The sequence below is a fragment of the Mustelus asterias genome, chromosome 2 (genome assembly GCF_964213995.1).
Source record: "Mustelus asterias chromosome 2, sMusAst1.hap1.1, whole genome shotgun sequence".
NCBI classification, from domain to species: domain Eukaryota; kingdom Metazoa; phylum Chordata; class Chondrichthyes; order Carcharhiniformes; family Triakidae; genus Mustelus; species Mustelus asterias.
The window spans coordinates 119493052-119518676 of record NC_135802.1 but is presented as its reverse complement, the minus strand read 5'-3'; the positions used below and the strand labels follow the sequence as shown (position 1 = coordinate 119518676).

The 25625-nt window shown below is 42.5% G+C and overlaps 1 protein-coding gene across 6 annotated transcripts in view; it reads right to left on the bottom strand.

Moving 5' to 3' along the window:
- LOC144510753 (ubiquitin thioesterase otulin-like) overlaps positions 1 to 25625 on the bottom strand; it is a 77003-nt gene that overhangs the window by 35092 nt on the left and 16286 nt on the right. For 5 of the 6 annotated variants that reach the window (XM_078240585.1, XM_078240574.1, XM_078240563.1 and 2 more), the window contains 5 exons: positions 14948 to 15157; positions 12515 to 12796; positions 6077 to 6156; positions 5397 to 5497; positions 4798 to 4938 (listed from right to left, as the gene is read on the bottom strand). In XM_078240585.1, the coding sequence (XP_078096711.1) occupies positions 4798 to 4938; positions 5397 to 5497; positions 6077 to 6156; positions 12515 to 12796; positions 14948 to 15157 (814 nt within the window). Of the gene's footprint in view, positions 1 to 4797; positions 4939 to 5396; positions 5498 to 6076; positions 6157 to 12514; positions 12797 to 14947; positions 15158 to 25053; positions 25253 to 25625 lie in introns of those variants that run through there. The other variant, XM_078240611.1, reaches the window with a different exon arrangement.

Below are 25625 nucleotides of genomic sequence, written 5' to 3'. Positions count from 1 at the left end.
CATTCAAATAATAAGCTGCCTTCCTATTATTGCTACCGAAGTGGATAAACTCACATTTATCCACATTATACTGCATTTTCCATGCATATGCCTACTCTATTCACTCAGCCTGACTAAATCACGCTGAAGCATCGCTGCATCCTCCTCACAGCTCACCCCCCCCACCCAAATTTGTATCATCTGCAAACCTGGAGATAATACATTTAGTTCCCTCTTCAAAGTCATTAATATATGTGAATAGTTGGCGTCCAAGCACAGATCCCTGCAGTACCCCACGAGTCAATCGGAAAAAGACCTATTTATGTAAAAGCTTAGCTTCCCATCCGCTAACCAGCTTTCTATCCATCTCAAGGCATTACCTGCAATCCCATGTGCTTTAACTTTACATAGTAGCCTGCCAGATGAGTTGTGTCGAAAGCCTTCTGAAAGTATAAATAAACCAAATCCACCAGTTCTCCTTGGTCAACTCTACTTGTTGCATGCTCAAAGGATTCCAATAGATTCGTCAAGCATGACTTCCACTTTGTGAATCCATGCAGACTTTGTCTGATAATACCACTACTTTCTAAATGCTGAGCTATGAAATCCTTGATAATTAACTCTAGCAATTTCCCCAGTGCTGACATTAGGCTCACTGGTCTGTAGTTCCCTGTTTTCTCTCTCCCTCACTTTCTGAACAGTAGGCTTACATTAGCTACCTTCCAATCTATAGCAATCAGTCCAGAGTCCAAAGAGTCATAGGGGTTTACAGCATGGAAACAGGCCCTTCCGCCCAACTTGTCCATGCCGCCCTTTTTTTTTTAAAACCCCTAAGCTAATCCCAATTGCCCGCATTTAGCCCATATCCCTCTATACACTTCTTACCCATGTAACCATCTAAATGCTTTTTAAAAGACAAAATTGTACCCGCCTCTACTATGACCTCTGGCAGCTTGTTCCAGACACTCACCACCCTGTGTGTGAAGAAATTGCCCCTCTGGACACTTTTGTATCTCTCCCCCTCACCTTAAAAGAATTTTGGAAATGACTATTTCCAGGACCAGAGAAATATTCTGCAATGGAGATTATCAGGCCCTGGAGATTTATCCACTTTCAATCTCATCACTTCCTCCAAAACCAGGAAGGAACGGCAATATATGTCCAAGTTTGGACAGTGAGTGACTAGGAGGGAACCTCCAGGTGATGGAGTTCCAAAGTATCTGCTGCTCTTATCCTTCTAGCTGGTCCTATCCTCGGTTTGGAAGGTGTTGCCTAAGGAGCTTTGGCAAGTTCATGTAGTGTATATGGTACGTACTGCTGCCACTGTGCGCCAGTGACGGAGGGACTGAAAATTGTGGAGTGCCGTGCTAGTGGCGCCCACATCCCATGAACAATTTATACAAAACAATCACAACGGCTATCAAGCCTTTTTTAAAGAACAAGGTTCAGCCTTAGCTGGAGTCATGTCCCAGTTCAGGTGCCTCATCTTAAGAAGGATGTGAAGCCTTTAGAGAGTTCAGGCAAAATGTACTAGGATGGTTCCATGGATGAGGGATTACAGTTACACTGTTAAAATGAAGCAGGAATTATCCTCCCTCGGGCAGAGAGCGAAGAAGAGATTTGATAAATATGTCCAAAATCATAAAGGGGTTTGATAGAATAAATGGCAAACTTTCCAATGGCTGAATGGTCAATAACCAGAGGTCAGCGATTTCAGGTAACTGGCAAAAGAACCAGAGATTACATGAGTAAAAGCATTTTCACACAAGTGGACAAGTGGTTAGGATTTGGAATGCTCTGCCTGATGAAACGGTAGATACAGATTCAGAAGCAGCCTTCAAAAGGGAATTATATAAACACTTGAAAGAAAAAAAGTTGCAGGGATATATGGGAAAGAACGAACGAATGGTACTAACTTTTCAAAAGAATGCTGCAGACTCAATGAGAATGATTTTCTGTACTGGACTAGTCTATGGATGCTGCGAATGCTAACCCAAAAACAAACAAAGGGCCTTCTTGGTGCATTTACTAACTGAGTTATTAAGGAGCCCACATTCAGTTAGAGTAACAACTTGCACTCAGGACCTTTAATATAATAAAACATCCTGAGGTACTTCACAGGCAAAATCTGAAACTGAGCCATATAAGCTGATGCTGGGAGAAATGGTCAAATGTTTTATCAATTTGTTAAGTCTGTAGAAGTTCCTTAAAGGAGGAAAGAGAGAAACAGTTCAACATTTATTGTTGGAGCTGAGGGTGCAGGAGACAGGAGAGAAGGATTTAGGAAGGCAGGTCACAGTAGAGAAAAGATGCAGAGGTTTAACTTTTGAGTTGAGGATAATCCAAGAATAGAGCAGAACCCAACAGTTCTTGGTGTGGTTTAGCCAGATGTAGTGGTGAATAGCTGCACTAATTGTCTTCCAAATTAAGTCTGCATCCAATGAGATACAAGGAAGCAGGGGTGAGGGCCAAGACAGAGGAATGGCCAGGGTGAGAGGGGTAATGGTTTTATGGAGGACTGCAGGGCCAGAAGGTCATTGTCTCAACTTGTACTACTTACAAGGTGAATAATGTTGTCATATTCTCAAATGTCTAGCATGTGCTTAATCCCAATATCTTAATGTCTGAATCAAGTAAATCATACACCACAAAAACAAGTGGTACAGGAGAGAATGGATTCAGCACTACAGCTCCTGAGGGCAGCAAATCATCTCAATCCATTATTGTTCGTTAAAAGTGCCCCCTCATTGTAAGCATTGGTTAGCTAAACTCAAAGGTTGCTCCACTTCCAATACCTTGCATCATCGGTGAAAACTGCAGAGTAAGGAAAACGACTTCTCAATCATCAAGCTAACATTTAATTTTCATACACATTATACATCTCTGACTATACAATGTCCAGCATGTAGAGAAATCCATCAACATGCTAAACTCCTGATTTAGCTGTCATCCTGTTCTGATATTCAATTATTATGAGATCTGATGGTTAGCACTGCTGCCTCACAGCACCAGAGACCTGGGTTCAATTCCAGCCTTGGGTAACTGTCCGTGTGGAGTTTGCATGTTCTTGCTACATTTGCTTGGGTTTCCTCAGAGTGCCCCGATTTTCTCCCACAGTCCAAAGATGTGCAGGTTAGGTTGACTGACCATGCTCGATTGCCCCTTAGTGTCAGGGAGATTAGTGGAGGAAGTACATGGGGTTATGGGGATAGGGCTTGGTTGGGAATTATGTCGGTGCAGGCTCAATGGGCCAAATAGCCTCTTTCTGCACTGTAGGGATTCTATGATCTATTTTCTGGCGGTTGTTCTAATGAAACCAGCACAACATTGCAAAATCCAATGCATAGGTTTTACATCTCCCTTCAAGTGATGCTTTGTTGCCTCATTAGCCTCTTGTTTACAAGGTCAAAATAATTCATGGCAGATTCAAAGTTCTTCAGGCCTGGGTGAAAACAAGTAGAACTCCCACTCACCTGACAAAGGGGCAGCGCTCCGAAAGCTAGTGGCTTTTGCTACCAAATAAACCTGTTGGACTTTAACCTGGTGTTGTGAGACTTCTTACTGTGTTTACGCCAGTCCAACACCAGCATCTCCACATCATGAAAACGAAGGTCACATACATCATTCAGCAGATCAGTGCACCTGTTTTCAGTTACTGCACTGACCCACTGCAAGTTTCCCAAATTGCAAGATGAAGAAATTCGCAGCTTGGGAATTCTCTCAAATATAAGTGACTTTCTTTGGAGTGAAGAGAGGCTCAGTGCAAAACAAGGTCCTGACTCAATTCCAGTAGTTTTATTGCATTCCTATTAGACTCATGATAAAATCTGCTCCAATATTACAACCCACTGAGGGTATAATTAGTAAAAATGAAAAATAAAGAACAAAGAACAATACAGCACAGGAACAGGCCCTTCGGCCCTCCAAGCCCGTGCTGCTCCCTGGTCCAAACTAGACCATTCTTTTGTATCCCTCCATTCCCACTCCGTTCATGTGGCTATCTAGATAAGTCTTAAACGTTCCCAGTGTGTCTGCCTCTACCACCTTGCCTGGCAGCGCATTCCAGGCCCCCACCACCCTCTGTGTAAAATATGTCCTTCTGATATCTGTGTTAAACCTCCCCCCCTTCACCTTGAACCTATGACCCCTCGTGAACGTCACCACTGACCTGGGGAAAAGCTTCCCACCGTTCACCCTATCTATGCCTTTCATAATTTTATACACCTCTATTAAGTCTCCCCTCATCCTCCGTCTTTCCAGGGAGGAAAATGCAACACTTAGCAGTTCCATAGCTTCCTACAGTACAGAAGGAGGCCATTCAGCCCATCGAATCTGTACCGACCACATCCTACCCAGGCCCTATTCGCGTAACCCCACACATTTACCCTGCTAATTCTCCTGACACTAGGGTCAATTTAGCATGGCCAATCAACCTAATCCGCACATCTTTGGACTGTGGGAGGAAATCATTCAGAGGAAACCCATGCAGACACGGGGAGAAAGTGCAAACTCCATAAAAGACAGTGATCCGAGGCCCCTCGGTCCCTGGCGTTGCAATGCAGCAGTGCTAACCACTGTAACACTGTGCCTGTAGCGTCCATGGAGGAGAAACAGAGTTAACCTTTCATCAGAAATTCCAAATCTAAAGCTCGTTCCTGCTTCAATACCAACACTGCAACCCCAACCTACCTCAAATATACCAGTTATATAACGTGCCCACAAGCTCTAGATTTATTTATTTTTAAATGAGAAAATAATCCACAATCTGAATATGAAAAAGGCACATTTAGATCAACAGATCAAATAATGCAGAGGTACCTCAATTAGGTCATCCTGTTGCAGGCAGGGAAGGAGTTTAACATTACTCAAAACTTGAAAGAGTGTGGCTCTTAGAGCACAATAATTATCACCCCGGACTCTTCTTACAGAACTGAAAGTTTGACAGACAGCTTTGTACGCCTGTTAAAAGAAAAGTTGCTTATAGCATTCTCAAACATCTTGGAAAATGTTCACCATAGTACTAAAAGAAAATTACTCTCTGCATCGACATTGTATTTTTCTAAAACTTCAAATTATTCATGATAAATTCGCACTAGAAAAAAGATTATTCAAGAGTTGGTGAGTAAGACCACTAGGCAACATTGCAAAATTACTGCTTCTTGGCAAGAACACATATGTCCAGTAGGATAAAAAGGGTGCATTTATGCAGCACCTCATGTAAAAACATCTCAATTCTTCCTACATAATAAATGACTGTTTAATTCTGATTTGTAATTACATAGGCTTTTTGCACAAGTAAAAAATCCTTTTGCATCCTACATGGGTCTCAGACCAAATCAAAATACGGGAACAAATGAATTTTTAAAATGCAACTAACTTGGGAACACAATTTTTAAAAATGGAAAGTAGTTTCCTACCTTTTTCATGAGTTGTGCTTTTGCTGTGTTTCCTTTCCATTCTCTGGCACAATATTCCAAAATGGCCACACCACGTTCAACAGTGGACTGCTCTGTGGCAGCTACATATGGAAAATTAAAGCAAATGTAATAGAAACTTTCAATTCCCTTATTTTATAAAACACATACAAGTTGCAAGACCAACGCTAAATGTGATCATTTTGGGTATTAATCAGGATAAAATGTACATGGATCAATAATGCAAGTCCTCTTTTAGGAGCACTTAATCTAGGCTGAGGCTTCAGTGCGGTGATTCTTTGTAGAGATACTGCATGATATCATGCAGCATCAACTGAAGTCAGTTTTTTCTTATAAATAGATATTTTAGAAAGTTACACACATACAGCAAAATCTTTAAAACAGAGTACCAAATTAATATACTGTAAAGTTGAGGGCCATATTTTGTTACAGATAGTTGAAAAGGTAGAAACCATATATGCACCAAACCTATCAATTGATTGCTTGTCCATCCAGTTCACATAGTCAGTATAACTAGAATACACTCTTTCAATGCTAGTTTTACTTCACTGAGTAGCCCAACACCATAAGGTGATGATTTTGGGTTCCTGCTAACTCTATTAATGGGAAGGTGAGGTGGTCAGCAGCAAAAACGTGTGCATGAGGAGGAGAACCAAGGTTACCTGCAAGTTGGCTTTCAGAGAACAATCTTTGACATTTTTCCTTTTCTATCTCATCTTCATCACGGTACAGGTCTTCCTCTCTGCAAGAGAAAAACAACAAGAGAAATTCCCTTACACAATTAATTTCTTTTCAGCACCATCATTTAAAGATGCATAAAAAAGCAGCATACTCGTGCTCCCTCCTCCCCCCCTAATTCTAATACATGCAACATGATAAGTATATCAGCGCTGAGTGGGGTTCTAAAGGTGATAATTCTACAGAAAACACTGCATTAGAAATGCAGAGACAATGCATCAGAAATGCAGAGACAATGCATCATTCATAAAGTTAATGTTAATTCTGCAAATGGACATGGCAGCCATAACATCGATCTTGACCAGTGTTCCTCAACTATCATTACAGTAACACTATTCTGCTGTTATGTGCGTGCCTGGGATCTCATGTCTCTCATTGTTGAGGGAAAGACTGTCCAGTGGGATATTCAATATTAATACTACTTTTTGGACCAAATCAATGCTTCTGATGAATTAAAACACTGCTGTCAATCATTCTTGCAGGTGCAGTAACCATTTATTTTTTCGTGAGATGTGAGCATTGCTGACAAGGCCAACATTTAATGTCCATCTTTAATTGTTATTAAGATGATGATGAGCTGCCTTCTTGGATCACTGTGGTCCATGTGGTGTCAGTATTCCAATTGCTTGGCGAAGCGAGTTCCAGGATTTTGACCATAGACATTGATAGTCAGAATGGTGCGTGGTTTGGAGGGGAGCTTGTAGATGTTGGGGCTCCCATGAACCTGCTGCCCTTTTCTTTCCAGGTGATTGAGGTTGCGGGTTTGGAAGGTGCTGTTCAATAAGCCTTGCTTTGCTGCTTGTGTCTGTGATACGCACTGCTCCTACTATGCACTGGTGGTGGATGGAGTGAATGGTTAAAGTAGTGGATGGGGTGCCACTCAAATGGGCTGCCTCTTCCTAGATGGAGTTGATCTTGAGTGCTGTTGGAGCTGCATTCATCCAGGCAAGTGGAACATATTCCATCACACTTCTGACTTGTGCCTTGTAGATGGTGAACAATCTGTGGGGAGTCAGGAAGTAAGTTTTTCACTTCAGAATTCCCAGCTTTTGACTTGCTCTTGTTGCCATAGTTTCAAATCAATAGCACTCCCCAGGATAGTCAGGGATTCAGCAATGATACTGCCAATGAATGTCATGGGGAAATGGTTAGATTTTCTCTCTTCAGAGGAGACCTGATCAAAGCATTTGACTCAGTAAATCTCAAGGCTCTATGGATTGCGTTCCAGAAATATCCAACAAACTTCTTCACAATCCTGCATTTGTTTCGCGGTCATATGATTGCAATTGTCCTGAGTAGGAGACCAGAGGAACAGTCCCCTTCAAAATACAGACTGTAGCCATGCAAGGTTGCGTGATAGCCCCCATATTATTGGCATTCACCTCCTCAAAGATCAACTGCCCTCAAGTGAGAGTATTAAATACTGCCTAGACGCAAACTCTAACTTCAGTTGCCTCCATACCAGAAGTAAACTGACCACTATGGGCATGAATGATCTTGAAGATGACTAGTGTCATTGCCCACTCTGCACCAGATTTGCAAGTCACTTCAATTCTGCAAACAAGAAACTTGGCCTGTCCCCAAGTGCTGCCAAAACAAAAAATTCATATTGACCCAGACATGGTCAGCCAAATATTCCACCTCCCATATATGTTGAAGGAGACACTCTGGAATATGTTGAGCGATTCCTTGGAGCCACCTCTCACACAAGGTCATTACTGATGAGGTGATCCAACACCGGATCAGCAGTGCTAGGTCAGCCTTCTACAAACTACGGCAATTACTTTTTAACAGTAAAGAAGTTCACAAGTCATCAAAAGTCCTCATGTTGTTGTTGCCACCACAATCTTGCAGTGCAATAAGACCAAGACTGTATTTCAGTGACAGACAAGAATGCTAGAGAAACTCCACCAGTGACGCTGTCTCTACATTCAATGAGAGGACTATCAAATAAATGCCAGTGCTCTTCTTGAAGTCAACTCTACAAGCATTCAGGCAAAATCAACTTCTAGGGACTGGATCAACTACATAAAACATCGCCTTGTTCTGTTTTCTGAACTCTCAAATGACTAGCATTCCAGGGGAAGACAAAGTAAAGTGTACAAAGGCACTCAGAAGCTCTCCTTGAAGCATGGCAGCAATGACTGATGCCTTGAAGGAGCTTGCTACCAATCAAAATAACGACAGCTTGTCCATAAAACTGCATTACGCTTCAAGTCCAAACACTTTAATGAGACACAGCAGCAGCAGAGAAATCACTCTGGACCTCACTACCTCATGGGACATCCATGTGCCCAAAGATCTAAATGTCGAGAACCGGCGTGTTCAGTCACATGAAGTCTCATGGCAGAAACTCGCAAACCTGGGTAGACATCATCCTTGAATCAATGGACAATTGATGATGACCATGACAGTCAATATCTGGTACGTCTGCAGCAAGACTGTTGCTGGTCACTTATCAGTCCAAGCTTGAATGCTATAGAGCTACATTTGGATATGGAATGCTTCATTATCTGAGGAGTTGCAAACTGAACAATCAGAGAAGAATGAAATTGACAATAATGACAGTGACATTGACAGACATCTATCCATTCCAATTTCAGTCAATGCAGCAACTTTTGCACTTTCCGCATTTAGACTAGGCACCCGACATTTTTTTTTTAAAGTAATTCTTCCTGTCTCCAGCTACTCTATTTCAAAACTCAACCAGTGGTTTGAATAATGGCTTTAATCCACCACTTTGACACTTGAAGATTATGTTGCTTCATTATTTCAACTATTAGATTTATCTTCAGTGATTCCCAATGGCACAAATGAACGTTTTGACTATTTTAATACAGACATGGAAAACAATAAAGGTTTTTCAAATCAAAACAGAAAATGCTGGATAAACTCAGCAAGTCTGGCAGCATCTATGGAGACAGAAACAGCATTTCAAGTCTGTCTGACTCTTTTACAGAGTTCTGAAGCTCTTCATCCTGTTTTCAAATCCTTCCACAGCCTTACCCCCTCTATCTGTGCAACCTCCTTCAGCCTTACAAGCCTCCAAAATACTAGAATACACCTTCCTGATTTTAATCATTTCCATGATGTGGAGATGCCGGCGTTGGACTGGGGTAAACACAGTAAGAAGTTTAACAACACCAGGTTAAAGTCCAACAGGTTTATTTGGTAGCAAAAGCCACACTTTTGCTTTTGCTACCAAATAAACCTGTTGGACTTTAACCTGGTGTTGTTAAACTTCTTACTTTAATCATTTCACCATTGACTACCAGGTTTTCAGCTGCCTTGGTCCTACAACCTCCCTACTTCTTTTAAGATTTCAGGGCTGTTCCAAATCCTGATTCAACTCCCCAGTGACCCAGCTAGCAGTTCCTGGCTTTTGTAGAATACTAATTCCTTTATTCAAGCATCCATATCAGAAGAGAAACCCTCTATCCCTGTTATAGAGCTGTGCATGCATTCAGTCCCACAAACAGAGTGGTTTCTCTGCCATTTAGATAAATGGATGTCACGTTGTATTCTACCACAAAAAAAATGTCAGAAGTGGAAGATAACCAATTGACAATAATGAAGAGAACCAGTATGGTTGAATTTAAAATACAGATGGAGCGTGAGAAAGTAAAATCCAATACCAGTGCCTTGTGCTTATACTAAGGAGACTACAAAGGGATGAGGTAGACGTTGCTAAGGTAGACCGGGAGCAAAAACTTTATGGTGGGACAATTGAGGAATAGTGGAGGACTTTCAAAGCGATCTTTCACAGTGCTCAGCAAAAGTATATACCAATGGTAAGAAAGGACTGTAGAAAAAGAGATAATCAGCCATGGATATCGAAGGAAATAAAGAAGGGTATCAAATTGAAAGAAAATGCATACAAAGTGGCAAAGATTAGTGGGAACCTAGAGAATTGGGAAATCTTAAAGGTCAACAGAAAGCTACGAAAAAAACTATAAAGAAAAGTAATTGGATTATGAGAGTAAACTAACTCAGAATATTAAAAACAGATAGCAAAAGTTTCTACAAATAGATAAAACGAAAAAGAGTAGCTAAAGTAAACGTTGGTCCATTAGAGGATGAGAAGGGGGATGTAATAACTGGAAATTAGAAAATGGATGAGGCAGTGTGTCGGTCTTCACAGTGGAAGACACAATAACACGCCAAAAATTGATGACAGGAAGGCTATGGCAGATGAGGACCTAGAAACTATCATTATCACGAAAGAGGTAGTGTTGGGCAAGCTAATGGGGCTAAAGGAGACAAGTCTCCTGACCCTGATGGAATGCATCCCAGGGTACTAAAAGAGATGGCAGGGGAAATAGCAAATGCACTAGTGGTAATTTACCAAAATTCGCTGGACTCTGGGGTGGTTCCTGCAGATTGGAAAACAGCAAATGTGACGCCACTGTTTAAAAAAGGAGGTAGACAAAAGGCGGGTGACTATAGGCTGGTTAGCTTAACTTCTGTAGTAGGGAAAACGCTCGAATCTATCATCAAGGAAGAAATATCGAGACATCTGGATATAAATTGCCCTGTTGGCAAGATGCAACATGGGTTCATGAAGGGAAGGTCATGTTTGACTAATTTGGTGGAATTCTTTGAGAACATTAAACGGGCAGTGGACAATGGGAAACCTGTGGATGCAGTGTATCTGGATTTCCAGAAGGCATTTGACAAGGTGCCGCACCAAAGACTGCTACATAAGATAAAGGTGCACAGTGTTACGGGTAATGTTTTAGCATGGATAGAGGATTGGTTAACTAACAGAAAGCAAAGAGTGTGGGTAAATGGTGTTTTTTTAGTTGGCGATCAGTGATTAATGGTGTGCCTCAGGGATCAGTGTTGGGACTGCAACTGTTTACGATTTACAAAGATGATTTGGAGTTGGGGACCTAGTGTGTCAAAATCTGGAGATGACACTAAGATAAGTGGCAGAGCAAAGTGTGCAGAGGACGCTGAAAATCTGCAAAGGGATATAGATAGTCGAAGTGAGTGGGCGAGGGTCTGGCAGATGGAGTACAATGTTGGTAAATGTGAGGTCATCCATTTTGGTAGAAATAACAGCAAAATGGACTATTATTTAGATGGTAAAAAATTGCAGCATGCTGCTGTGCAGAGGGACCTGGGTGTGCAAGAATTGCAAGGAGTTGGTTTGCAGGTGCAGCAGGCAAATGGAATTTTGTTCTTCATTGCTAGACGGATGGAGTTTAAATGCAGCGAGGTTATGTTGTAGCTGGTGAGGCCACACCTGGAGTACTGTTTACAGTTTTGGTCTCCTTACTTGAGAAAGGAGATACTGGCACTGGAGCGGGTGCAGAGGAGATTCACTAGGTTGATTCCGGAGTTGAGAGGGTTGGCTTAGGAGGAGAGACTGAGTAGACTGGGGCTATACTCATTGGAATTCAGAAGAACGAGGGGAGATCTTATAGAAACATGATTATGAAGGGAGTAGATAAGATAGAAGCAGGGAAGTTGTTTCCACTGGCAGGTGAAACTAGAACTAGGGGGCATGGCCTCAAAATAAGGGGGAGCAGATTTCGGACTGAGTTAAGGAGGAACATCTTCACACAAAGGGTTGTGAATCTGTGGAATTCCCTGCCCGGTGAAGCAGTTGAGGCTACCTCATTGAATGTTTTTAAGGCAAGAATAGATACATTTTTGAACAGTAAAGGAATTAAGGGTTATGGTGAGCAGGCGGGTAAGTGGAGCTGAGTCCACAAAAAGATCAGCCATGATCTTATTGAATGGCAGAGCAGGCTCGAGGGGCCAGATGGCCTACTCCTGCTCCTAGTTCTTATGTTCTTAATTGAAGCCCTGAAGTAGCCAATCCTTGCAAGTTTGGGGTGAGACTGGGGGACAAAGATGGAGAGGGACTCAGGAGGAGAAATAGATATGGTGACTCCTCTTCCCTGCCCTGTTTTTCCCTTCTTTGCTTGTTCTCGGGTGGCCTTCCAGATTCCAGGAAATCTTTCACATCAGCAGCTGTTGTGTGATCCAGCAAATAAAAATCTTATTTGCTGGATCACACAACAGCCCTGATCGACCATCTGTGGCTCACAGAAGTGTACTGTCCCTGCTGTAATTGCATCAGGCCTTCCAAAAATGGCTGTCAAAGAACTGCCTGACTTTCCAGCACGTGCTTTGTGTCTCTACCACCACAGGAAATTTCCAAATATGACCATCATGTTAATCTAAACTTTAGACATTTTTCTGCTTTATAAATGTCCTTGTTCTATGGTAAATGAAGTGTATGTTGAATTTGTAATTCATTTTTTAAAAAGCTGCATCCTTTTGGAGTCAACAAAGAAAATGTCCAGATTTATTTGCATGTAAATAGTTATATACTATAATTTACAACATACCCATCAATGTATTCTTGATTGCAGTTCTTCATATTTTCAGCAGTTGCTTTACCAACACCTGTTTGACAAATGCTTTTTTCATTGTTGGAAAGGTTTTCTTCCAGTGAATGTGATTTTTCAACCACCAATTTAGTCACTTGTACACTTGTCTGGATGGGCTCTTCACTTGATTGGCAATTCTTCATATCTTCCATTCCCTGATCAATTTGTTTACTCTGAAATTTCTTGGCTTCCTCTTCATGCAAAATCATCTCTGTCTGCTCATGGTCCCCTTCATGGTCACTGTTAAAATAAAGGCCCAACATGAATTACAAGAATACTTTGAAGAAAATGCAAACTAAACAACGGTCATCTGGTTTGAAACTGTCCTATCATTAATACACTCACTACCTTAGTTCAACTGTAAAATGAGCATCACCCAATGAAGTATTTCTCAAAGCAAGCAAGCAGATATTTCATATCTTACTAATTAAAGACAAATTGTATTTTAAAATTTAGCACAGCATTTTCCTTCTAAAATATTCCACTATTATTATTTTTCTAAAGCAAAAAGCATCAAAAGCCAGACCTACTAAATTCCATAGAAAAGTCATATTGGCCTCACAACATCAACTCTATTTCCCTCTCCGCAGTTGCTTCTAGACCTGCTGAACTTTCCTAGCACTTTGTTTTTATTACTAAATTCTATGGCCAACCAGGAAGGGGTATAAAAACAGTTTGGATCTGCTGGGTGACAGAGTAAACAAAATGGGATTAAGGAAAAAATAAATCCATGGTGTTGAATCCTATTCAGCAGATTAAACATCTGATACAGTGAATCAATGTATAATGTTGCAACCCCTGATTCTTGCTCGGCTTGTACAGCCCCATAGTCTAGAGACAGACCAGCGTCCATCATGATACCTATTTGCAAATCTTGGCAACAAATCGCCACTTGGTTACTGTCATTTCATGAATACAAAATCAAAAGTGAACAGGTAAGAAACATATTGATCAGACAGAAATGAAAAACTACCAAATTTGACCTATGAAACTCAAATTAAAAGTGTACAATTTAAGAGGTGCAAGCCAATTGACCAGTTTTTGAAAATTCCTTTAGACGGCCATCTCAAGATTCTCCAAAAAGTTAAAGCTATTACTGAAAAAAGAGATAAAAGTAAGTTATCAAATTTACAAAAAAGGGCATACCTGTACAATGCAATAACAGCTTGAAATGTCTATTTTAATCACAGGGTTTGTGCTGTTGCCAAGCATGACAGTCATAGCTCTATTAACATCAGTCCTGGAAACTCAAGCTGCACACAACTCCCAGCCTATACCTGCGCTTTTGTAAGTTTTACTTTTGTAAGTTTTGATTGACAACAAAACCAGCAATTCAGAAGTTGCTGAGCTCATAGAATCCCTACAGTACAGAAGTAGGCCATTCAGCCCATTGAGTCTGCACCAACTCTTCAACAAAGCATCTAACCCAGACCCAATCCCCATAACCCCATGTGTCTACCCCACTAATCCCCCTAACCTATATATCTTGGGATATTAAGGGGCAATTTAGCATGGCCAATCAACCTAACCTGTGCATTTTTGGACGGTGGGAAGAAACCGGTGCACCCTGAGGAAACCCATGCAGACATGAGGAGAACATGCAAACTCCATAAAGGCAGTCACCCAAGGCCGGAATTGAACCCGGGTCCTTGGCGTTGTGAGGCAGCAGTGCTAACCACTGTACCACTATGCCACCATGCTGCCAGTACAATATATCCCTGTTTCCATTGCCAAGTGATAGAACTATGAACTCCACCTCCTGCCATTTATGAGGGACAATAAAATCCTGCCAGAAAGAGACAAAATTATTTTCAAGGCATCAAAATTGAATGGAAGCACTGATAAGAAATTATACATAAGTAAAGTTATGTATAATTTCATTCACATTCAGGAAGATTACTCTGGTTTGGCTTTTACTCTCCTGATGCAGAGGTCCAAGTTAGACCACTGGGGCCCCTTCTTCCAAAGTCTGATTAGTAATGAACCGCACTGCTATTTCCCACAGTTTTTCATCACTGTTCAAAAGTATTACATAATTCTACTAAAGCAGGGAAGAACTTACGTCTGATTAAGAACTCAGGCAGGCCAGGCTGAAAAATATTTTGATTTTTGTGCATTAGAGGCCACCAGCTTTTTTGCCTATGAATTAATATATTCATGCGCCCAGTCTAAGTGCTTCCCTGACTGACCTGCCCAAAGGATTCCCAACTTACCTGTCTACCCAAAGAACATTTTTGTGCTTTCCCATCTAGTCAAACTAGTACAATGGCAGAGTCATCCTAGACCCAGAGTACCCTCAAAAGTTAAAATCAGAATTACAATTCTTCAATTGCCTCATATTTACCTTGGCATAAAAAAAGGCTATATAGAAGTGCTATAAAGAAAACCTACCCAACACTGCCTTGAGAAAGCCTTGCTCTTTTTGCAGTATTCACAGAGTTTTCCATAACAGAAGAATACGTTCCAACTGCAGATTCTGTTAGCAAGTCACTCATATATTCTTGCGACACACCATTCACCGTCTTGTTACTTTCATCATTTTGCACGGTTTTCTCAACGTAAGCACATTTCCCCTCTTCAGGTTTTTCAGAAGTGTTGTATCTAGGTTTGAGAGGGATTTAATATAAATTGGATTCATTGATAGGGCAATGAAAAGACTTCTTTGAAATTTTCAATTGCTACAATTATTAGGGTGTTACAATGTTATAAATGGTCAATGTATATGTTTGATATTTTTATTTACTGCCCTTCTCTTTTTTAAAATACAAAATATACGGACAATCAGGAAATCAACATTACTTAATTTTCTTGCTTAGGCATTGTGTACCATAGTTCATACTTTTTTTAAAAAAGGACCAGCATTAATTCTTAGTTGGAAGCCAATATGTGAACATCCCATTCAATGCTCAAAAGGAACATTTACAAAATAGAAGAGAAATATAGTTTTAAAGAAGTAATCTCAAGCAGAACTTGAAAGTTATTAAAACAACTGATCACCATTAACATGGCCCAGCTATCATAAGATGTTGTCTGAGAATTGGTATGCAGGAAACAATAATCTTCCAAGCCTCCATGAAGTTTCACAAGACAGACAGCTCACTCACAATTTGCTTGGTGCATTGAGCCTGGAATGTTGCTTAGTTAGAAGTCTCACAACACCAGGTTAAAGTCCAACAGGTTTATTTGGTAGCAAAAGCCACTAGCCTCCGGAGCGCTCACTGCTCCTTCATCAGGTGAATGGGAGTTCTGTTCACAGACAGGGCATATAAAGACACAAACTCAATTTGACTCAATTTAACTCAGGATTGAGATAGAGAATCTGGTGAACTGGTGTGGCAACAATAATCTCTCCCTCAACGTCAGTAAAATGAAGGAGGTTGTCATCGACTTCAGGAAACATAAAGGAGAACATGCCCCTGTCTACATCAATGGGGATGAAGTAGAAAGGGTCGATAGCTTCAAGTTTTGAGGTGCCCAGATCATCAACAACCTGTCCTGGTCCCCCCATACCGACACTATAGTTAAGAAAGCCCACCAACGCCTCTACTTTTTCAGAAGACTAAGGAAATTTGGCATGTCAGCTACGACTCTCGCCAACTTTTACAGATGCACCATAGAAAGCATTCTTTCTGGTTGTATCACAGCTTGGTATGGCTCCTGCTCTGTCCAAGACCGCAAGGAACTACAAAAGGTCATAAATTTAGCCCAATCCATCACGCAAACCAGCCTCCCATCCATTGACTCTGTCTACACTTCCCGCTGCCTCAGCAAAGCAGCCAGCATAATTAAGGACCCCACGCACCCCGGACATTCTCTCTTCCACCTTCTTCCTTTGGGAAAAAGATACAAAAGTCTGAGGTCACGTACCAACCGATTCAAGAACAGCTTCTTCCCTGCTGTTGTCAGACTTTTGAATGGACTTACCTTGCATTAAGTTGATCTTTCTCTACACCCTAGCTATGACTGTAACACTACATTCTGCACTCTCTCGTTTCCTTCTCTATGAACGGTATGTTTTGTCTGTATAGTGCGCAAGAAACAATACTTTCCACTGTATGTTAATACCTGTGACAATAATAAATCAAATCAAATCCTGAATCAGTTAAATAAGTGGGCAGGTAATAGGCAGACACCCCAAGTTTACATGCTGACAGCTCTCAATGTTCACCGCTATTGGGACAGGAAGATCTGGGTCCATGTACTTTATTGACCTCACAATTATGATCAGTTTACAGGGTGCCCATCAGCACAAGGATAAGGTAAAATAACTTTTAAATTATTTTTGTGGATGTACCTAAACCAAATGGACATTAGCAGTTCAACTAAACATCTCACAACTATCTTCTCTAGGAATGGGCTACAAATGCTGGCGTAGCCTAAGTGACACCCACATCCCTTGAAAGAACAAATAAAAAGATAATGCTTGCTTGAAATATGTTCAATTATCATTGAAGAACAAGGTTATATAATTATTCTTCCGAGTGGCTGCAGGTTTGTTAATGCATAAAAACACTGAATGGCAATAATTGCTCAATGTAGTTTGTGATTTGGGAGAATTGTGACTTAGTTTATGCAATAAACTAGGCATATCTACAAAAAATTCACTCTACCTTATAGTTTTGTATACATTAGAACCAACTCGCTCATCTACATTTGCAATTCCATTTGTATCAGGTGTTAGTTTGAGTTCCGATATGAAATGAGAATTCCAAACTTTGCCTGGAAGCCTCGGAAGGTTACTTTCATTTCCTACCCACTGTGCACTGCACAGAAAATCATTCTACACAATTTCAGATGAGGCACACTCTCAGATGAAGCCGGCAGGGAGAAACTTAAAAAAAAAATAGACTATTATCCTGAAGAGTCAGGCATCAGGAGATCTTCCTGTGCAACAGATCTGCTGATATTTTCGTAGAATCCTTACAATGCAGAAGGAGGCCATTCGGCCTATCGAGCCTGCACTGACAGCAATCCCACCCAGGCCTTATCCCTGTAACCCCTGCTAATCCCCCTGACAATAAGGGGCAATTTAGCATGGCCAATCCACCTAACCTGCATAACCTTGGACCGCGGGAGGAAACTGGAGAACCCAGAGGAAACATGCAGACACAGGGAGAATGTGCAAACTCCACACAGACAGTGACCGAGGCCGGAATTGAACCCAGGTCCCTTGTGTTGTGAGGCAGCAATGCTAACCACTGTGTCACCATGCCGCCCTGTTCTGTTTTCTGAAAATGTTTTCAGGATATGGCCAGCAACAACAATCTGCAACCCAAATCGGTGTTATAAACCATTTAATGATAATCTATCAAGGCCTGTATAACTGACTGTTATAGGATCTTGCTCAGAGAAAATGCAGATGGAATGAGACATGCATCTAGAGTAGTCATAGAAACACATTGCATATGGAGTTCTCTCTGAAGTAGAAGGACACCTGCAATAGAAACAATTCCCTACCCATTCTCTCACCTCCTTTCCAGCTCCCAAAATAACAAAAGAGGTGAAACAAACCTTGGTGAGTATCCATAGCTGTTCAGAGTTTAGCCAAACTACTTAGCTGAATGTTGTAAAAGGAAGCACATGTTTGAATACAAACCAAAACCCTGATCAAAATGCTGGCCAATTTAGCAACTTCCTCATGGCATAACTTGGTCATAATTTGTGTTGTAAACTACTAATCAGATTTACCTGCAAGATACTGGTCAATAATTCATTGTCTCAGACCAGCTCATTAGTCTTTAAGGGATGCATAGTCGGTCACTTTCTATTAGGATGTCAACTTGCAAACAAGTTTCACATCCATGAAATTAATTCTTCTCTCAGGCACAGAGATAATACCCTAGATTTTGTGATCAGCTGATTCTTTCATTATATTTTCACTTACCTATAGTCTTTCAGTCCATTATCGCATTCAAACTTAGTACATAGAATTATACAGCACAGGAATAGGCCCTTCAGCCCACGATGCTGTGCCAAACATGATGCCAAATTAAACTAATCCCTTCTGTCTACCCTTGGGTCATATCCCTCTATTCCTTGCATATTCATGTGCTGATCTAAAAGCCTCTTAAACGCCCCTATTGTATCCACCTACACCACCACCCCTGGCAATGCGTTCCAGACACCTACCACTCTGTAAAAAAACTTGCCCTTCACATCTCCTTTGAACTCCCCCCCCTCCCCCCCCCTCCCCCCTCCCCCCCCTCCCCCCTTACCTCCCTCCCCTTACCTCCCCCCCCTCCCCCCTCCCCCTCCCTCCCCCCCCTCCCCCCTCCTCCCCTTCCCTCCCCCCCTCCCCCTCCCCTTCCCTCCCCCCCCCCTCCCCCTCCCCCCCCCCTCCCCCCCCTTCCCTCCCCCCCCTTCCCTCCCCCCCCTCCTCCCCCCCCCTCCCCCCCCCTCCCCCCCCCTCCCCCCCCCTCCCCCCCCCTCCCCCCCCCTCCCCCCCCCCCCTCCCCCCCTCCCCCCCCCTCCCTCCCCCCCCCCCTCCCACCCCCCTCCCCCCCTCCCCCCCCTCCCACCCCCCCTCCCCACCAAAATGGATGACCTCACATTTACCAACATTGTACTCCATCTGCCAGACCCCTTGCCCACTCACTTAGAATATCTATATCCCTTTGCAGACTTTCAGCATCCTCTGCACATTTTGCTCTGCCACTTATCTTAGTGTCATCTGCGCATTTTGGCACACTACACTTGGTCCCCAACTCCAAATCATCCACATAAATCGTAAACAATTGCGATTCCAACACTGATTCCATAGAACCATAGAAAATTACAGCTCAATTACAGCCTTTTGGCCCTTCTCGTCTGTGCCGAACCATTTTTTGCCCAGTCCCAGTGACCTATAGATTCCCTGAGGCACACCACTAGTTACTGATCGCCAACCAGCAAAACACTCATTTACCTCCACTCTTTGCTTTGTTAGTTAACCAATCCTCTATCCATGCTAATACATTACCCGTAACACCGTGCACCTTTATCTTATGCAGCAGCCTTTGGTGCGGCACCTTGTCAAATCCAGATACACCACATCCACAGGTTCCCCATTATCAACTGCGAACATAATGTTCTCAAAGCATTCCGCCAAATTAGTCAAACATGGTCTGCCCTTCGTGAACCCATGCTGCGTCTTCCCAATGGGACAATTGATATCCAGATGTCTCGCTATTTCTTCCTTCATGAGAGATTCAAGCATTTTCCCTACTACAGAAATTAAGCTAACCGGCCTATAGTTACTCGCCTTTTGTCTACCTCCTTTCTTAAACAGTGGCATGTTTGCTGTTTTCCAATCTGCGGGAACCACCCCAGAGTCCAGCGAATTTTGGTAAATTATCACTAGTGCATTTGCTATTTCCCCCACCATCTCTTTTAGTACCCTGGGATGCATTCCATCAGTGCCAGGAGACTTGTTTACCTTTAGCCCCATTAGCTTGCCCAACACTACCTCTTTCGTGATAATGATAGTTTCTCGGTTCTCACCTTCCATAACCTTCTTGTCATCAATTTTTGTCATGTTATTTGTGGTTTCCACTGTGAAGACCGACACAAAATACCTGTTCAATGCCTCAGCCACTTCCTCATTTCCAGTTATTACATCCCCCTTCCCATCCTCTAAAAGGACCAACGTTTACTTTAGCCACTCTTTTTCGTTTTATATATTTGTAGAAACATTTGCTATCTGTTTTTGTACTCTGAGCTAGTTTACGCTCATAATCCATCTTGCTTTTCTTTATAGCTTTTTTCATGGCTTTCTGTTGACCTTTAAATATTTCCCAATTGTCTAGTTTCCACTAATCTTTGCCACTTTGTATGCATTTTCTTTCAATTTGATACCCTCCTTTATTTCCTTAGATATCCATGGCTGATTATCTCTTTTACTATAGTCCTTCCTTATCACTGGTATATAAAGGAGAGTGCAGAATGTAGTGTTACAGCCATAGATCAACTTAATGCAAGGTAGGTCCACTCAAACGTCTGATGGCAGCAAGGAAGAAGCTGTTCTTGAGTCAATTGGTACGTGACTTCAGACTTTTTTCCCGACAGAAGAAGGTGGAAGAGAGTATGTCCGGGGTGCGTGGGTCCTTAATTATGCTGGCTGCTTTGCCAAGGCAGCGGGAAGTGTAGACAGAGTCAATGGATGGGAGGCTGGTTTGCTTGATGGATTGGGCTACATTCACGATCATATGTCCGTATACATATAAAGCCTGCGTGGATGTTCAGCAACAGAAGGTTCAGGTGTGATGCCTTCAGTGGTCAAACAACATGTGAACAATCCAATAATTCCTCACAATAGAACCATAGAACCATAGAAAATTACAGCTCAGAAACAGGCCTTTTGGCCCTTCTTGTCTGTGCCGAACCATTTTATGCCTAGTCCCACTGAAGTTGTAGCTAAATTCCTGAAAAGTGCAACTTTAAGTGAAATAAGTTAAAGCAAATCAGATTTTTCTATTGCAACCAATGGCAGGAGGGAGGAAACAAGTAAGGGAGCTAGGGGAGCCGAGAGCAGGCGGATAAGGGAGAAAGGCAACAAGTGGGATAGAGTCTCAGTGAGAAGAAAGTCTTGGGAAGGGAGAGAGGTCATTTCAGAATGGCGCCGATCATTTCACGCATGCTACGTCAGCATGAAGTGACGCTAGGAGAATGAGGGATGACCTTATTGAGGTGTATAAAATCATGAGGGGAATAGATAGGATGAACACAGGGTAGGTGAATTGAAAACTAGAGGACATAGGTTTAAGGTGAGAGGGGAAAGATTTAAAAGGGATCTGAGCAGCAACTTCTTCATGCAGAGGGTATTGTGTTTATGGAATGAGCTGCCAGAGAAAGTGGTTGAGGCAGGTTCAATTGTAACATTTAGTAAGTACATGGATGGGAAAGGATTAGAGGGATATGGACCAAACACGGGCAATTGGGACTAGCTGGGAGGGCACCATGGTCGGCATAGACCGTTTGGACCGAAGGGCCTGTTTCCATGCTGTATTGCTTTTTGACTCTCTCTAAAGCAAAAAGTCCCGATGCTAAGTAGACATACGTATATCCACGACTCTAAAGTGAAATAACACTGAATAAAGCAACTTCTTCATGCAGAGGGTGTTGTGTTTATGGAATGAGCTGCCAGAGAAAGTGGCAGGGACTTCTCACTTTGTAGTTCTTTAAGGATTTCCAAACCAAATAAAGAAACTTTAGAAATTATATGTACTCCAAGTGAGAAATCTAATTTCTCAATCATTCGTTGAAAGCAGAACTATTTTCACTAAATCAGCTTGTATGAGTAATCTAGAATACCGCAGAGCCAACTTTTAAAGATACCTTCAGCAAGTACAACTTATATTTATATGGTGCCTTTATCGTAATGAAACGTCCCAGGGTGTTTTTGTGGGGGCATTCTCGAATAAAGTGTGACACCAAACCACAAAGGAGATATTAGGTCAGACGAGCAAAGGCATTGTCAGAGGTAGGTTTTAACAAGTGTCTTAAAGGAGGAAACCGATATAGCAAGCAAAAAGATGTAGGAAGTGAACTCCAATGAGGGTCAGAAAGCAAAGCAAAGGAAAGGTAGGGAAAATGGGACTTGCTGAAAGTTGAGACATGGACAGCAGAGTTTTGGACAACCTCAAGTTTAGAGTGGGTAGAATGCGGGAGACCAGCCCGGAGTAGTGGAACAGTCAAGTCTATTTTTAAAAATTCATTTATGGGATATGGGTGTCGCTGGCTAGGCAAACATTTATTGCCCATCCCTAGTTCCCCTCGAGAAGGTTGTGGTGAGCTGCCTTATTGAAACACAGTAAGGAGTCTAACAACACCAGGTTAAAGTCCAACAGGTTTATTTGGTAGCAAATGCCACTAGCTTTCGGAGCGCTGCTCCTTCGTCAGATGGAGTGGAAATCTGCTCTCTGACGAAGGAGCAGCGCTCCGAAAGCTAGTTTGCTACCAAATAAACCTGTTGGACTTTAACCTGGTGTTGTTAGACTCCTTACTGTGTTTACCCCAGTCCAACGCCAGCATTTCCACATTATTGAAACACTGCAGTCCCTGAGATGTAGATACATGCACAATGCTGTTAGGGAGGGGGTTCCAGGATTTGTCCCAGCTATGGTGAAGGAATGGCAATATTTCCAATAGTAATATAGTCCAACGCCGGCATTGCCACATCATGGCTACCAATATATTTCCAAGTCAGGATGATGAGTGACTTGGAGGGAACATTCAGGTGGTGGTGTTCCTAAGTATCTGCTTGCTGCTCTTGTCTTTTTAGATGGGTAGTGGTCATGGGTTTGGAAGATACTGCCTAAGGAGCCTTGGTGAGTTTCTGCAGTGCATTTTGTAGATTGTACACACTGCTGCTACTGTCTGTTGGTGGTAGGATTGATGTTAGTGGCAGACCTTTGAGTGAGCTGCTTTGTCCTAGATGATGTCAAGTTTCTTGAATGTTGTTGGAGCTCCATTCATGCAGGCAAGTTGAGAGTATTTCATTACACTCCTGACTTGTGGACAGGTTTTGGGGAGTCAGAGGAGAGTTACTCACCACAGGATTCCTAGCCTTTGACCTGCTATGGTAGCTACAGTATTTATATGGCTAATCCAGTTCAGTTTCTGGTCATTGGTCACCCCCTCAAGATGTTAATAGTGGGGGATTCATTGATGGCAATGTCATTGAGTGTCAAGGGGTGACAGTTAGATCCTCTTTTGTTGGAGATGATCATTGCCTGGCACTTGTGCGGCGTGAATTTTACTTGTCACTTGTCCAGGTCTTGCTGCATTTGGACATGGACTGCTTCAGTATCTGAGGAGTGTTGGTTTCAGCAGCAGATGAGCTGAGACAGAGGCATTTCTGCAATGTTACAGTGATGGAAATAGGCAGTCTTAATTGGCACAAATAAGATTAGAAGCTCATTTTAGGGTTAACTGTGACCAAAAGTTGTGAACAGACTGGCTTAACCTCAGACTGTTGCCAAGACAAAGTAGCACATTACTGGATTCACTTAAACTTTCCCACTCAGTCATACTCTTGTGTAAACGTTAGCAAATGACCAAAATCATCCCAGCCAATATACAACCTCCCAGCAATAGTCTCAGAATAGCATCAATAGACTCTAAAGTCACTAGCTACTAGTGCAAGGCCTCAGAAGGTGGGCAACTCACACTGTGGCATAATTCACAGATACTGGTGGAGGCAAGTTTAGAAACTAGATTCACATCTAGACTAAGTGGGATTGTCTCCTCTCTGTCAACTATAAATTTGTGTATAGGATTACAGTGGACATCAAAACAAAATGTGACAAAGCCAGGGTGTCACATACACCTCAGAAGCAAGCCAATCATTCCATCTTTGTAAGCTCTTTCTTTACTAGAGCTGTTCCACACCCCTGTTCTTTGCCTCTAGCCCTGATTTTTTTCCCCGTCAAGTACTTATCCAACTTGCTTTTGAAAGCTACTGGTGAATCTGCTTCTACCACCCTGTCAAGCAGCATTTCCAGATCACAACTCTGCATAAAACAAAGGTCACCTCTGATTCTTTTGCCAATCACCTTAAATCTCCCTCTGGTTATCAGCCCTTCTGCCAACAGAAACACTGTTGCCTTATTTACTCCATCAATACCCTTCTAAATTATGAATACTTCTACCAAATCTCCAATTAACCCTTAATACATTCCTGCATATCTTTCCAGTTTGAAAAACCATTCACTGTGCTTTCGGACCCTCAGCCAATTTTGTATTCATGCTGCCACTGTAGCTTAATTTTGCTAAGTCTGACATAACTAGTAAATGCCTTCTGAAGATCCATATACACATCAACCACATTACCTTCATCAATTGTCTACATTACAAAAAAAATCAAGTTAGTCCAATGCAATTTTCTTTTTACAAATCAATGTTTTATTTAATAGTCCATACTTTCCCAAGCAGCAATTAATTTTCCCTCAAATTGTCTTTTAAAGGTTTCCCCACCATTGGCATTGAACGACATGGCTGTAATTGCTGGGTTTATCCCTCTGCCTTGTTGTGAACAGGAATGCAGCATTTTCAATCCTCCAGTCCTTTGGCATCACTGGTTAGCGGTTCCACAGAACCTCTGGAGTTAAAGGTCGGTAGTACTCAATCTAGTTGCATACTCTCCACGTCGAGTTTTGCAAATAAAACACAATCGGGGAAAATGTGAGTGAGTTATATGGTCAATGAATTACAGTTCGTAAATCAACTGAAATGTTTCAGTTTAAATTTTTGGATGGGGTATTATCACGCAGAGGGATGGCAGCTGCATCTCGGGTTTTATTTGGGCCTGAAAGTTAAACTTGTGTTAAATGTAACCACCAAGTGTCCAATATAATGCTAAGACAGACCTACTAACCCACACTTGCCTAGAACACCGCAGTGTTAATGTAAGCCTACTTGTGACACTAATAAATAAACTTTAAAACTGCAACCTGAATAGCATCTAAGGGTGTAAGGTTGATGACCGGGGACTGAAACTTCATCACCTCAAATTTACTTACCCCAACAGCTAATTATACTGGGATTGAAGTCAAACTCAAATATCGAGTAAAAACGCTCAGTCATAATAATCACGAGCAACAACTTTGGACATTGCCGTCTGTTTAAAGTTACGAGCAGCAGAAAGCCCAAAATTACACATAGCCCCCGACAGACACCTCACGGAGGGCGGAGCTCCAACAATACGTCACAAAGACCGCCCCGCCGACACAACCACTTCCGGGTCGGCTCTGCACGACCCTGTCACTGACCCATCCACCTCCCCTCCCGCGACCCACCACCCCCCTTGACCCCCCCCTCCCCGACCCCCCCAAACCCCAACCCGGCGCACCGCTCACGCCCCACCCCCCCCATACTCTCCGACACACCTCACCTCACCCCTACCCCCCACCCCCCTAATCCCCGACCACCTCCCCACCCCCCCCACCTCCCCACCCTACCCCCGCCACCCTCCCCCCCCCCACCCTACCCCCCCCACCTCCCCACCCTACCCCCCCCCACCTCCCCACCCTACCCCGCCCCACCTCCCCACCCTATCCCCCCCCCACCTCCCCACCCTATCCCCCCCCCACCT